At 57.8% G+C, this 14865-nt stretch overlaps 1 protein-coding gene across 1 annotated transcript in view; it reads left to right on the forward strand.

Moving 5' to 3' along the window:
- Window positions 1-7094: 7094 nt before the first annotated feature.
- Timp2 (TIMP metallopeptidase inhibitor 2) overlaps window positions 7095-14865 on the forward strand; it is a 45619-nt gene continuing 37848 nt past the window's right edge. Inside the window, exon 1 of the mRNA XM_069992859.1 lies at window positions 7095-7475. Coding sequence (XP_069848960.1) covers window positions 7346-7475 — 130 coding nt within the window. The 5' untranslated portion in view covers window positions 7095-7345. The remainder of the gene's footprint in view (window positions 7476-14865) is intronic.

The raw sequence follows: 14865 nt of genomic DNA on the forward strand, positions 1-14865 counted from the left end.
GCAGCGATCTAGAGGATCATGGGTCAAGGCCAGCTTGGGGGGGGGGGGTGGCGAGGAATACCCAGATCTCATCTCAATGAAAAGCACTGGTTGCAGCGGTATGTGCCCGTGATCCAGCTATCCTAGAAGTGTAAAGTAGGAGGGCGACAGTCCAGACTAGCTCAGGAAGGAAGAGCGAGATCCCCTACCTGAGAGATAAGTAAGGCGTGAAGGGCTAAGGACCGCCGCTCAAGTGGTAGGGCACCTGCGCAGCTAGTGAGCGGCCCTGAGTGTAACCCCTGCCTTCGGGAAGTCTCTCTGGGGAAGGTGGCCGGGCCCAGGTGGAGCCCGTGCGCTAGGCCCAAACCCCAGGCTCCAGGAGCAGTGATGGCCCATCAGACACTCCATCCAACACCTCCCTCTCCAGCTGCGCACGCCCACTCCCATGGCAACTCAGCGCCAGGAATCGGAGCCTTGGGGTTCTGTGTACTCCCCCACCCTCGTGCCTCTCTAGGGGAACTCAGCACGCAGACCTTGGTCCCCGGGAGCTGGCTGCAGAGGGAGGGAGGCCAGCCTGGAATCAGAAGTGATGCGAGCCTGGCTGGATGGCCCTGCCGACCGGCAGACGCAGGGCTGACCTCATCGGGAGCCCGAAGCACAGCCCCCCTCCCCACCCCAGACAGAAGGAGGGTTTGGGGGGAGAGGAAAGAGGGAGCACAAAGACCAGGCAGGAACACAGAGAGGAAAATGGGACGGGGGAGAGGGGAGTGGGAGTTCTGGGGCCCAGAGCTAATCACAGGCTTGCGTTGAGATTTACTGCTCCGCTCAGCACTGGCTGGCAGCCCGCAGGCCCGGCCTCCCTGCCTGTGCCTTGGGGATGACGTCATGCCGGTGGCCCCGACTCCCCAACACCAGAGGAAGCCAGGGAGGGTGGCTGGAAACCTGAGCCTCCTAGCCAGGCTCCAAGGCCAAGGGAACCTGAAACAGTGACCAGCAGCCTTCCCCACGGGTCAGCCGGCTTCCCCCGGTGAGTCCCTCCCAGCCAGCCTCTCCACCCGCCCAGAGCAAGCGGGAACAGCTGGGGCCCTGGGCTCCAAGCCGCCCTCGAGAAGACTCACATGACCACGCGGCAGGGGCCAGAAGGAAGGAGCCTGGGCATGAGGAAATGGGGAACAACTGGCTCAGGGCACCCCAGCATCCCATGCCTTCCCGTGTGCGTCATCGAACTGGGCTACAGGAAGGTTCTGGAAGCCCAGGATGCTGGGGCTGGGCTCAGGAGGCAGACAGGTGAAGAAGGAGGACACTGGGGAAGTGGCGGAGCCCAGAGGCATAAACTCCTGGGAGCCCAGTCTGCAGACCTCTGCTCCCCAGCCCTTCCTCATCGCCTCCCTCCAGAGAGGGGCCCAGGGGCTCTTCCAGGCCACCCTGGTAGGGTGAGAGTCCCCTGATGGAGGCAAAGATGGCCCCTGGGAGGAGGGGCACGGCCAAGCCCCCCACCCCCACCCAGCAGCCTCAGAGGAGGGGTCGTGTGTGTTCAGGGCGGGGACACCTGGCCGGCTTAGTTCAGATGTGGCAATGCTTTAGACCCTCCATGCCACCAGGACAACCTTCCTCCTCCTCTTCCTCCCCAGTCGGGAATCACTGGAGGCTTCATCCCAGCATGGGTGCTGGGGCTGGTACCAGGGCCTACAGGGGCTGACATCCAGGCAGGCTGGCTGAGTCCATGCTCAGGGCTCACACTGGCCTTCAGGGCCAGAAAGTCCTGCCAGGGAGGAGGTCTGGCGGGGTGGGAGACGGGAAACAGGAGTGTGGGAGATGGAAAGTCCTTATCTTAAAGATACCCTATGAGAGCCAGGCACCCATGGCTCACAGCTACAATCCTAGCTGCTTGTGAGGCAGTTCACAGGAAGATCAAGGTTCAAGGCCAGCTTGAGCAGATACGTGAGACCCTCATCTCAATAGCTGGATACAGCGTGTGTGTGTGTGTGTGTGTGTGTGTGTGTGTGTGTGTGTGTGTGTGTGTGTGTGTTTCTAGCTCTGTGGGAAGCATAAATAAACAGAGCAAGGACCAGGCTGGCCTGGGCATACATTGGAGATGCCAAAAAAAGGACAGGGAGTGTGACTTAAGAAGCAGAGTGCCGCAGGCTTAACAAATGAGAAGTACTGAGTTCAAATTTCAGTATCACCAAAAAGAGACACAGCCACATGACTGCAGACAACACAGAGCAATGCGATGGCAGAAAACTCAAAGGAAGCCACAGGCCACCAGTGAGATCACCCAAAAACGGCCACGTGGGGACTATGGCCAAGAAAGCCGCCCCCCATCTGCCCCCTTCACCACAGAAACTAGGTCTGCCCCGGGGCTGTTCCCACAGGTCAGAACCTCATCTGAGCAGGTTTTGCTGCCTGTCAGTATGTCAAGCCGTTGCCTGAGAGCAACCCCACCAGAGGACCCTGGGGATGGACATCACCTTCCTCTTGTGACCAAGACTCGGGTGTCCAGCTGACCTTGGTACTGAGGGGGAACACCGTGTTGCGCGGCTGCCTGAACTTCAAGGGGTCACAGCCACGGCCCCAGCTTCTGCCATAGCCCCCTCCCTCTCCACCAGAGCCGAGACACCCCTTCCTTGGCACGAGGGGCCACTCTGAGTGGCTGTTCCCAGCAAGAACGGCTGGCTCCGGGAACCCACCGGAAGGATGGGGGGGGGGCTTCCACTCCCCACGCAAGCTGTCTCTAGAGAGATGGAGCTCATCCAGATGGAGAGGGCGAGAGCGGGAGTGAGAGGCAGACTCCCCTTCTTCCGGGTGGAGCTCCAGCTACACCCAAGGGCGTGGGACGCCTGGGGAGTGCCCTGACTCTGTTTACCTGGGAGGAGGGCCAGGAGAGGCTCTGGGCACTTCCTCATGGCCTGGACAGTATTCACAGGTCCACTCAGAATATGCTTGCTCAGTCGAGGGAGGGATGAGCCCATGGCTCCTGGTTGAAAGCCTCCTGCCATAAAGCCCTGCTCCGAAGCACTGTCCCCTCCCACCTGCGCAGGGAGTCCCTGAGGACCTCTGCTTTGGCCAGACACAAGACACAGCCTCGCAGGTGGAAACAGGGCTGGGGGCCCTGATATGGCCTCCAATAACCCTCAAATCAGCAGCATGAGGAGAGGTACAGTGGTGCTCACTGGACACTATGTGGAAAATGAACCACATAACTTGTGGGTGGGGCACCGGTGCCTGTCATCCTAGCTACTCAGCAGGCTGAGATCTGAGGATTGTGGTTCAAAGCCAGCCAGGGCAGGAAAGTCCCCTTGAGACTCTTATCTCCAATAAACCACTCAAAAACCAGAAGTGGTGCTGTGGCTCAAGTGGTGGAGCACTAGCCTTAAGCACAAAGAGGCTCAGGGACAGCACCCAGGCCCTGAGTTCAAGCCCCACAACTAACCAAAAATACCCCACAAAAACCCAGCAACTTGTGGTTGGGGATGGGAGGGAAAAACTGGGAGAGAGCAAGGGAAGAGATGACATTGTCCAAAAAGAAATGTACTCATTACCTGACTTGTGTGACTGGAACCCCTATGCACATCACCTTTATAATAACAGGAAAAAGATAATTATAAAAGAGCAAAAAAGTCACATATCTTGTATATTGTAACATGTATTTAAGTGGATTAAAAGAAGTTGTATTATGTCTTAAAGAGGAGGGGGAGGGGGAGGAGGAAAGGTGAAGGTGGCTGGATTGGAGTGGAGGGAATGGGGTGGAGCAGCCTGGGGTCCTCTTACCTCATTCCCTCTTTCTGGAAGTGGGGGGGGAACCTGCCGTCCTGACCCATGCTCCCTCTTGCGGCTGCAGCCTTTCCCCAGGCTGTGGCCTTGGAGCAGAGAGACAGATGCCAGCAGCAGGTTCAAAGCTCTATCCTGTCTTCAGTCACTTCCTGGTGTGAAGCCTGAGTCAGGATTGGGGGTGAGTGTTCTGACAACAGGGGAGGACAAAGGGCTGTCAGAGAGGGAAGCTAGGCTGAGCTGGGGCCCCCTGGGCACAGGCCTGGCCAGTGCTCCCCCTGCTCCCTGCCCTTCCTGAATGCTTGCTGAATGACCATCCAGCTTTACAGCATTCCATCACCATTCACAGCAACCCACTACAAGGGCGTGTGTGTGTGTGTGTGTGTGTGTGTGTGTGTGTGTGTGTGTGTGTGTGTGTGTGTGTATGCATGGGTGTACCCATGCCTTGAGTCTAGATATTGTTTATTAGCATATTTGCTCAAGGCTAGCCCTCTTATCATTTGAACTACAGCTCCACTTCTGGTCTTTTGCAGGTTTATTGGGAGATAGGTGTCTCTTGGACTTGTGTCTAGGCTGGCTTTGAACCTCCATCCTCAGATCTGAGCTTCCTAGGTAGCTAGGATGACAGGTGGGTGACACCAGTGCCCAGGTAGAAACGGTTGTTTGTTTTTAATTCACCATTTTCCAGATGAAGAGGCTGGAGGTCATGGAGGGGGGAGCGTATGTGCCTGAGCCTCTGGGACTGGTTTGTTCACCGGCTCCTTCTTGTCCTTCCAGAAGATACATCTTGTCCTGTCTGTCCCTACTCAGAACCCTTCTAGTTCTAGTGTGCTGATGATTTGCTGGATTTCATAACGGCAGGTTTGTGGGGGGGGAGGGGGCTTGTTTTGTTTTTTTTTTAAAAAACTAACCCTCCCAACTCACTGAGAAGAAAATGTCCACCTTCCCTTCTCCTTCCCTCCCAGACCTCTGAGCCCTCCAGCCTCTCCCCTCTCCCCCACACTCCTTGACACACTCCCTGCCTTCCATCCAGGCCACCTCATCCAGCTGCAGGGCTTGGAGGTCTTCCTACCTCCAAAAGTTGCAGGTCTGACTGGCAGACTTCGCAGTGTCCTTCTCCCAGCTCCCTCCCAGCAGCCAAACACAATGGATGCTCAAGTGGGCATTGTTGATGGAGAAGCAGGAGGGAGGGAGGGAAGAAGGGAGAAGAGAACAAGAGAGGGAGCCATTTGCCTCCAGATGCCTTCCAAACAGAAGTCTGTTTGTGGACAATTGTAGACTACTCCGTAGTGGCAGAATTGGGGGGGCACTATTTTTTTTTCTAGGAGAAAGTCCAGCATCTCTATGCGCTGGTAGAGATGTCCATGAACAGGGAAACCATGGCACAGGTGCAGACTGAAGGCTGGAGGAGCTAGCCTCTAGAAGAAGGTTTGTCTGCCTCCTGTCCGCTGCAACCCAGGCCTCTCCTTCCTCCTTTGTGTCTACACTTTATGTGACACCTTCCATCCCAGCTTTAAGATAGCTATCACTCTAACAAATTCTTGGTCAGTGCACAACTTAGCTAAAAGACTAAGGGAGTTAGTGCTGAGTTGCCTGTTTCTCTCATCCACTGACAAACTCATTCTGGGTTCTAAGTTCGATATGGTTTTTCCCACTGGTGACAAAAAAAAAAAAGGGGGTGGTGGAAGAGCTGTGAAGAGCTGACAGGCCGCCCGGGCAGCGTGGAGTTTCAGAAGCAGCTGTACTTTTCAAAGTTAGCATCCAGCATCATTTCACCTGCGACACAACTCTATTTTAGGTTAACAAAAGCCCAGAGAGTGACTCTGGAACTGTCAGGGTGCTAAAAATAACTCTCCTTGTCTATTTCACTTTTTTCTCCCTGTGCTGTCTAGTTTCAAAGCTCACACAAGCAGAAAAGGAGCTGTTTTTCCATCCGTTCGGTATTTTCCAAAGTTTTCGATCTCAGGTCAGCACCACACTGTCTAGTGGGAAACTATTCTTCATGTTGTTTATCCCAGATGGATGGTCTGCATCCTGGGGGGACAGGACAGGCCCTGCTGGCACACACTCCGGGTGGGCAGGCGGGCAAGGCCCCGGCCACCACGCGTTCCCTGTGCCCAATGGCACCATTAAGTTCCTAGGCCTTTTCTGGAATCCAGAACTGCTTTGTGAAAAGCGCTTCAGTGCCCACAGGTATGGACAAAAAGGCTGGGAATTTACTAAAAAATGAAGTTGCCACTCACACATTCCTCCTGGCTCCTGGGCCCACCCCTCTCTCTTGCTGGCTGTTCCTAAACTATGTCCAGTTCATAGAAAAATCCTGTGTGGGCCGGGCGCTGGTGGCTCATGCCTGTAATCCTAGCTACTCAGGAGGCTGAGATCTGAGGATCGAGGTTCAAAGCCAGCCTGGGCAGGAGAGACCGTGAGACTCCTATCTCCAATAAACCAGAAAACTGGAAGTGGCACTGTAGCTCAAGTGGTAGAGGGCTTGCCTTGAACTGAAGAGCTGAGGGACAGCGCCCAGGCCCAGAGTTCAAGCCCCATGACGGACCAAAAAAAAAAAAAAAAGAAGAGAAAAATCCTGTGTGGTGCCCAGGAATCACATCCTTCCTCACAATACCCCATTTTTACAGGGCCAACAAGGCTTAAAATTCTAAGGCCTCGGGTGGTGGGAGGCTGGTAGCCGGGGCCTATAATCCCAGTGAGTCAGGTGAGATCTGGGCAGACAGGTCTATGAGACTCTTATCTCCAACGAACCAACAAAAAGACAGGGTGGAGGGTGTGGTTCAAGGGGGAGAGTGCCGGACTTGAGAGGGGGGGAAAAAAGCGAAGAGCTCCATGGCCCTGGGTTCAAGTCCCGGTGCTGGCCCATGCACCACAGGCGAATCCACGGCCTCCATCTGAAAGAGGAATTGCACTCAGCCCACCAGGAGTGCCCACTGCGTGGGACCAGGGGACCCCGCCCCAAGCACTCTACCTGTGGCTCAGGGGGCCAGAATCCACTCCGGGGGGAGCAGCTGCAGCTGGGCAAGCCCCCAGACCCAGGCTGGCCGGGGACGGGGCCCAGCCGGGTGCCCCGCGGGAGCCAGGGCGCGCGTGGCCGGGCCAGGCCGTGCGCCGAGGCCTGCGGGGCCGCCGCCGTGCCAGGCCGGGCACAACAAAGCCCGGGTTCGGGGGAGGGTGGGCGGGGAGGAGGGGAGCCGGGGAGGAGGGGAGCCGGGCGCCCGCCCGCCCGCGCGCCCGCCCGGCCTGCACTGGCCGCCAGCCACCGGGAGGAGGAGCCGAGGCCCCGCGGAGCGCCATAAAACGCCGGCGCGGCCGAGCCCGCCGCGAGCGCATCCGTAGAAGGCCGTGGAGGGGCCGAGTCCGGGCTGCGCCCGCCGCCGCCGCCCGCCGCCCGCCGCCCGCCGCCCGCCGCCCTTCCGCCCGGCGCGCCGCCCCGTGCCCTCCCCGCGTCCACCCCGAGACAAAGAGCAGAAAGTTTGCGCGGGCGGGCGGCGCGGGTGAGGAGGGCGTGCCCGGCCCGTGCCCGCCGCGCAGGAGCCCACCGCCCGCGGCAGCGGCCCGGCCCGGCCCGGCCGAGCCCCCACGCGCCATGGGCGCCGCGGCCCGCAGCCTGCGGCTCGCGCTCGGCCTCCTGCTGCTGGCGGCGCCGCTGCGCCCGGCCGACGCCTGCAGCTGCTCCCCGGTGCACCCGCAACAGGCGTTTTGCAATGCGGACGTGGGTAAGCAGCGACCCCCGGCCCCCCGCCGCCCCATCGGGGCCCCGCCGTGGTGACCCCCCCACCCCACCCCGGGGTGGCTTCCCCGCGCCCTGCCCAGTCCGCCGGCCCCGGGGACCCCGCGCCCTGTCCGGCCCCGGGGACCCGCGCCCTCTCCCGGCCCCAGGCCCCGGGGACCCCGCGCCCTGTCCGGCCCGGCGGCCCCAGGGACCCCGCGCCCTCTCCCGCCCCAGGCCCCGGGGACCCCGTGCCCGCCCTCCGGAATCCCGCAAGCGGACGCCCGCACTTTCTTTTCCCCTCGCGCCTCTCCCTTTCTTTCCCTCTCTTCGCCGCCGAGATGCTTTGCGACCTCAAAATTCCACCGAAATTCCGCAGCCGCTCCAGCCCCGGAGAAGGGAGAAGGGAGCCAGCCAGGAGGCTTGGGCTTTGGCAGGCGGCCTCCCTGGGCTGCCAGCGCGGGGGGCGGGGAAGTGGGGGACACAGCTGGGGTGGGGTAGGGAGGCCGAAGGTCAAGGGACCCCCCTCCACAGGTGAGGCGGGGCATGAGCTTCCCTGTGGGGGTGCTTCTCCCACCAGCCATTTGGGGATTGGGGCATTAATCCCAGCAGGATGTAAAGCCCTCCCCCCCCATCCCAGGTTCCATTAGCTCAGAGGGACAGGGCAGCAAAGCCTGCAGAGGGGGCTTCTGACCCAGGAAGCCCCTCAGACACAGCTAGGCAGGGGCCAGGACCCTGAGTATTTATGCTGCTGGTGAGTTTTACAGGAACCCCCCCCCCCAAAAAAAATCAAAACTGGAGGCTTCACTGGCTATGGGGGACACGTGGAATGGTCTAGGTGCCTGGGTTGCCAGCAAGCAAACCTGAATCTCAGGACATCCTGTGCCCAAAGGTGGGCATCCGCAGGGAGGAGGGGGGAGGCAGGGAGGAGGGGGGAGGCGGGGAGGCCCCGTTGTCTCCCACCCACCAGGACGCAGACCCATCCTTGGTCAGGACAGCACGGGAGGAACTGGAGGGTCCCCCAGACCCTTGCAGGCCTCTCCGGATCAGATCCCCAGCAGGTGAGCGAAATCTCAGCCAGCTGAACAGTGTGACTGATGGGGGGGGAGGGGCAGGCCTTCCTCACCTGCCCAGAGTGGAGCCAGGGTACCCCAGCTCCCTCCGTACCCCCTCCCGCTCAGCGGCCCCACCCCAGTTTGGGGAATTTTCAAGGACTCCATGTGTGGGAACTTAGGCTGAGGCCATTTGGGTGTAGGGTGTGCCGAGGGCCTGCTCAAGAGTTTCCATAAAACCTCATTTGGGGACTGAAGTCTTTTGTCCAGTTTGGCTTTGGTGTTCAGCAAAACTGGGGTTGGGGGCAAAGAAGAGGGTCTTCCCAATGGGGTAGGGGTGCGATGAGTGCGTGGCCTTCCTCTGGGGTCCGCTCCCAAGACAAGTCTGTCAGGGCTCCCGTGCTGGAGGCCACGCTCCTTCCTAGGCGAGGTCTGGGGGCACCTGGGCTGGGGGCTCCTAGAAGCTGACCTGGAAAGTCTCCAGGCATCCACTTCTGGACTTGCCCAGCAGTAAAGGAGGCAGCTCTGCGCTGGGTGCTGCTTCTGGTCTGGTTTGGATCAAGGCTTGCCGAGGTCCAAGGGCGCTTGCAGATGCTTTGCGCTTTCTTTGGGCCTTGGGCACTGCCTAGGTTTCCTGCCATTGGTGTCCAAATCATTGTGGCAAAATCACTCTAAAGCGTCAACTTTTAACCCTACCCTATCCGATGCAGAGGCCAGAGCTGTACTACAGAGCAAAGCCCAGTGTATCTGTCTCTTGTATCACTGGGACAAATGACCATCACTGGGTATCTCTGGGCACCTTCAGACAATGAGACGTGATCACCTCACAGTCAGGAAGCCAGAAATCTAAATCCATGTGTAAAGAGGACTGGGTCCTTCTGGAGGCCTGTGTCCATTTCCTAACCTCTGGGCGGGGTGGGGGGAAGGGGGGGTAGGCTAGCAGTCCTCGGTGTTCTAGGGGTATAGACATATCCCTGTTAGACCTGCCTTTGACTTCATGTGGCCCTCTCTCCAGTAAAATCTTTTTTTTTTTTAAATAAAAGGGCCCACCCTCATCCAGCATGATCTCATCTCGATGTGATTTACATCAGCAAGACCCTGTTTCCAAGTAGGCTTATGTTCACAGATCCAACAGGTTGTAAATGTGGGAGAGGGGAACTGTTAGGCTGCCCTGTCCAGCCCTCCTGGGATGACCAACTAGAGCAAAAAACAAAAGGAAAGGATCCCAGGGGAGGACTCTGGAGTGACAGCCCATCTTTTACGCGGTGCAGACTTGCTCAGCAAGGGGTCCCTGTTCTGGCTCGGAACAGGATTGCCTGGTGGCTTCTAAAGATTACTCTGGTGCCTTTGTAGGCATAGAAGTCTAGCTCAGACCTTGGCTTCTGTAGCTGTAAAAGCCCCTCTGTAGACTTTGTGCAACCAGGCCTGTGACCCCCGGGTCTGGTGAGCGTGCACGCAGGAGGGCTGACTTTGCTCATGACGTGCTGGCTTCTTCCGCTCTGGGCCGCACGCAGCCTGGCTCTGTGCACAAGGCAATTGGTATCAGAATCAGTCAGATTTCTCTCTGCCCCTGGAAGGATTTTAGGGAGGGTCTTACTGGCAGTAGTAGGATTAGAACTGTGGCTGGCAGGGGAGATTCACTCTGTGATTGTAGCATGAAGGGATGAGCCGGCCTGCTCTTGGAAGGCCCACGTACCTGTCCTTTCCTAAAGGTCTTGACAAATAGGAAATGTGTCTCTGTCAGTGCTCTGCTTAGGCTTGGCTTCCCTCTCACCTAAGGCATCCTTGCCGCCTCCTGTAAGTCCCGTGTAGCCACAGGAACCTGGAAAGCAGCCCTAGGCTGGCCATTCAGACCATCCTGTGTGTGGTTGAGCCTGGAGTTGCCCAGCCGGCTGAGCCATCTGGCAGACTCTGGCTCCTTTTGGCTCCTTTCTGAAGTCAAGGGCAAATTCTCAGAAGCTTTCTGGACCCAGAGAATAAAGTCTGGTCTGGGTGGCGGTGCCTTAAGCCACATTACGTTCACACTGCACCAGCTTGTGCCGGCTGTCTCCTCCCCAGAATCTGTTTTCGGCAAACCTTGGGTCTCCAGCCCCAGCCCGTGTGGGGCCCATAGGCCAGGCCCCAGGATGATGTGATGCTCCCAGGGCGTCCTGACTTGCTGTGGGGCCTCTGTGCGCAGTGACAGGAATCACACCGGTAGAAGTGGCTGCACCAGGAAGCCGACAGTAAGCACTCAATCACAGCTCTGTCCTCACTATCATGGGTACAGAGCGTGACATCAGATCCCTGAGCCGGGCCAAACCTTCCATGCATGGGACCACTCTCTGGGGAAATGTGTGTGACTACTTCTGACACAACAGATGTATGTCCTCAAGTTTGTGCATCCTGATTTTCACCTGGCTTGTGCATTTCACTGAGAAGTCCCACCATGGCCGGCTCAGCCCCAAGGGATATCTGGAGTGAAGTGGATGTGGGTTTAAGTAGACAGTCAGTGCAGGTGAGTGGCATGCCCTCATTCACCTCCAGCACGTGGTGGCTCACCCCTGTAATCCTAGCTATTCCAGGAGGCTGAGATCTCAGTGTCTCAGTTCAAAGCCAGCCCAGAGAGGAAAGTCTGTGAGACTCTTATCTCCAACTCACCACCAAAAACAAAATCAAAAAAAGCTGGAAATGGAGCTGTGGCTCAAGTGGTAGAGAACTAGCCTTGAGCAAAAGCAGCTCAGGGACAGCGCCCAGGCCTTGAGTTCAAGCTCCAGGACTAGCACCCCCCCCCCAAAAAAAGGAAAAATTGAGACCCAGTGCTGTTCAGACAAATGTTGGGTAACTCTTCAAGAAACCAAAATGCAGAAGGTGGGGTGTAACAGGTTGAAGTGTGTTTGTGGTGGTAGTGTGAAGAGCCGGGGGTGGCTGAGAGCTCCTTGGCTCACGTGTGGACTGGGTTGGTGGCAGGGAGTCTCCTGCCAATGGAGGGGTGGCACCCAGGCCTCTGGCAGCTCCCAAGATTGGAGCTGCAGAGGGGGGAGGTGGGGCCAGTTCTGGAAGGGAGCTCCCTCCCTTCCCCCTCCACTCTTGGCCCGAGGTCAGTGCCAGCCTGGGACCAATCAGGCCTCTGGAATGTACCCATCCTGGCAGCACAGCCAGTGAGCAGTGCTGGGCTGTGGTCCGGAAGCGGCCGAGGGTCTTGGTTCCCACTTCCCTCCTTGCACATCTGGGCTAGACTGCCAGGTGGAGGTCGTTGGTGCCGGCTGTGCTGGCTGGCCAGATCCTTCAGTGATACTGAACTCGTGGAGAACAGGGGTGGGGAATGATACCCAGGCCGGAGTGGAGAAGGGCGTGGCCACGCTGGGCCTGATGGGAGATCTACTGACCTGCCAGGGGCTGCAGGCTGGGGACACCCCGGGAAGCTAGGAAGATGGAAAAATAGCCGGAGAAAGAAAACGCACAGGAGAGCCGGGCGCCGGTGGCTCACACCTGTCATCCTAGCCACTCAGGAGACAGATCTGAGGTTCACAGCTCAAAGCCAGCGCAGGCAGGGGAGTTGAGGATATGGGTTGTGTTTGGTGGGGGTTTTCAGGAAAGTTCTCAGAAGCTCTAGAAGAGTAGTTTAGCTGACTGTTCAAAAGCAAATTCAGGCACGGGCTTTAGAGGGGTCACAACCTAGGTGTGTGGATGCCGGGGTCTCGTTATCTGTGGGGTGGGCAGGGGCCGAGGCTGCCACCACCTTCTCCGCATGTGCCCTCCAACGGCCACAGCCTTTTGGAAACGAGTCTTCTTGTGGGTCTCCTGTTTACTGTGAGCATTTGCATGGCTCAGGGCTGGAGCTGGGTTTCAGAGCCAGGAAAACAGCCAGCATCTGTCTTCTTCCCTCCTATGCCAGGGGAGGGCTGAGGCGGGGCTGCAATGACGGCAGGAGAGAGGATGGGGCCTGGGCTGGGAGATGGTTCCGGAGGGTCTGCGGATGCTAGAGAAGGAGCCGTCGGCTGTGGCTGCTGTTCACCTCAGACCTTGATCAGAGCAGAGCAATGCCTTCTACCTGGAGGATGCAGACCCCAAGCCCGGTCACTGAGTGGCCTGCTTTCCATGCAGCATACTTGTCGGGGAATATGTAAATGGTGGTACTGGGGTTTGAACTCAGGGCCTTGAACCTGCTAGACAGACACTATACCTCTTTTCTTTTTTTTTTTGCCAGTCCTGGGGTTTGAACTCAGGGCCTGCGCACTGTCCCTGAGCTTCTTTTGCTCAAGGCTCAGTTGAGCCACAGTGCCACTTCCGGCTTTTTCTATGTATGTGGTACTGAGGACTTGAACTCAGGGCTTCATATATGCTAGGCAAGCACTCTAACACTAAGCCACTTTCCCAGCCTGACACAATACCTCTTTTTTTGGGGTGGTGGGGGGCAGTCTTGGGGCTTGAACTCTGGACCTTGGCACTGTCCCTCAGCTCTTCAGCTCAAGGTGAGCACTCTACTGCTTGATCCACAGCGCCACTTCAGGTTTTCTGGTGGTTTATTGGAGATAAGAGTCTCACAGACTTTCCTGCCCAGGCTGGCTTTGAACCGTGATCCTTAGATCTCAGCCTCCCGAGTAACTAGGATGACAGGCATGAGTCACCGGTGCCCGGCCACACTCTACCTCTTGAGCCACACCCCCAAGCCATTTTGCTTTCATGAAGCAAATAGAGGCAAAAGTGCAACGTGGGTGTCTGCACACACTCACATGGCCGGGCTTTGCATCAGTCTGGGCAGTGGCCGTATGTTGAGATCTGGCCTGAGGGGTAGGTCTGGTCACAAGAGAGATGGACCCTGTGGACAGAGGGTCATGTGGCAAAGGCCCCAGGGCCTGGGGTGGGAGGGAGAGCAGAGCAGAGGGACCCAAGAGGGAAAATGGTCACCTGGGACATTGGCACCGAGTGTAGATAGCCTTGAGCTGGGAGGGATGGGTGGGAGGGGTGTTGAAGAGAGGCCTGAGCCCCTGGCAGTCTTCTGTGGCCCCTGGGGGCTACACTGGGGAAGGCCAGCTGTTTGTTATGCCGGGCAGGGGCTGACACTGGGAGAGCCTGGCCACCCCAGGGCAGAGCAGCACCCGGGTGACCGGAAGGCCTTGCAGCTGACTGCCGAGGGCTCACGAGGGACATAGTGTGGGACGTGTCAGTGCGGCAGCCACGTGTCCCCGAGTCAGGCAGGAGGAAGACTCATGAGTTCCGCTGAGACTTGGTGACAACTCCATCCAGGCAAGAAAGCACTGAATCAGCACACCAGCTGACCGTGGGGGTGGGGACGGGCCCCGGACCAGGGGAAGAGCCAGCGGGAAAGGGTGCCCACATTTACAGCAAAGTGTGCCCAGATGCTCGTAGCTCTGGCCTAGCCCAGCAGCGACCACAGTCAAGCCGCCTCTCTGAAGTGAAGCCGGGCACCAGTGGCTCACGGCTGTCATCCTAGCTACTCAGGAGGCTGAGATCTGAGGTTCCTCAGATCTGAGGGTCTATAGCCCAGACTGGAAAGTCTGCAAGACTCTCATCTCCAATGAACCACTCCAAAGCCGGAAGTGGAGCTGTGGCTCCCAGCTTTGAGTGAAAAACGTGTAAGGGGCAGTACCCAGGCCTTAAGTTCAAGCCCCGGAACTGGCACAAAAACAAGTAACCCACCTCTGTCCTCAGGCTGGAATAAAATGGAATGAAAGGGCCATGCTTAACAGCTTAGGAGCACAGTCCTGTCAGAGGGAGAGGGTCAAAATGAGCTCAGGCCGATTCTGAGGAGAGACTGGAGAGCAGGGAAAGACAGAAGACCCATAGCGACCGTCACAGCAGTAGCGTTAGGAATGGTACGTGTGGCAAGCATCAGGTGTTAGAAGAACCATGTCCCTACTTCCTTGGTACCTGCCTGTATCCCCATTGGACAGACAGGCACACTGAGTCCCGGGCAGATAAGGAGGCTCACTGGGGACCCCACAGCTCAGAAGCATTTCCGGGATGCAGTGAACTCACACCCCCACTGGCTCGGAGAGAGTGGCCCCAGGAGGAGCCAGCTGGGGGCTCCACAGATGGCACAGAGGGATCAAGGGACAAATTGCTGTGCTAGCTATAAACCTTCCCATTATGAATTGTCAAATGTTACAGTTTTTAAAGGTATACGGTAGTATCCAGCAGTCAGGCGCCAGTGGCTCACATCTGTAATGCTAGCTACTCAGGAGTCTGAGATCTGAGGATCACGGTTCAAAGCCAGTCCACACCGCAAAGTCTGGGAGATTATGATCTCTAATCAACCACCACAAAAACAAGAAGTGGAGTTGTGGCTCAGGTAGTAGAGAGCCAGCCTTGAGTCAAAAACCTAAGGAATAGTGCCCAGGC

Source organism: Dipodomys merriami, unplaced genomic scaffold (genome assembly GCF_024711535.1).
Source record: "Dipodomys merriami isolate MVZ:Mamm:240054 unplaced genomic scaffold, mDipMer1.0.p SCAF_42, whole genome shotgun sequence".
Classification (NCBI taxonomy): Eukaryota; Metazoa; Chordata; class Mammalia; order Rodentia; family Heteromyidae; genus Dipodomys; species Dipodomys merriami.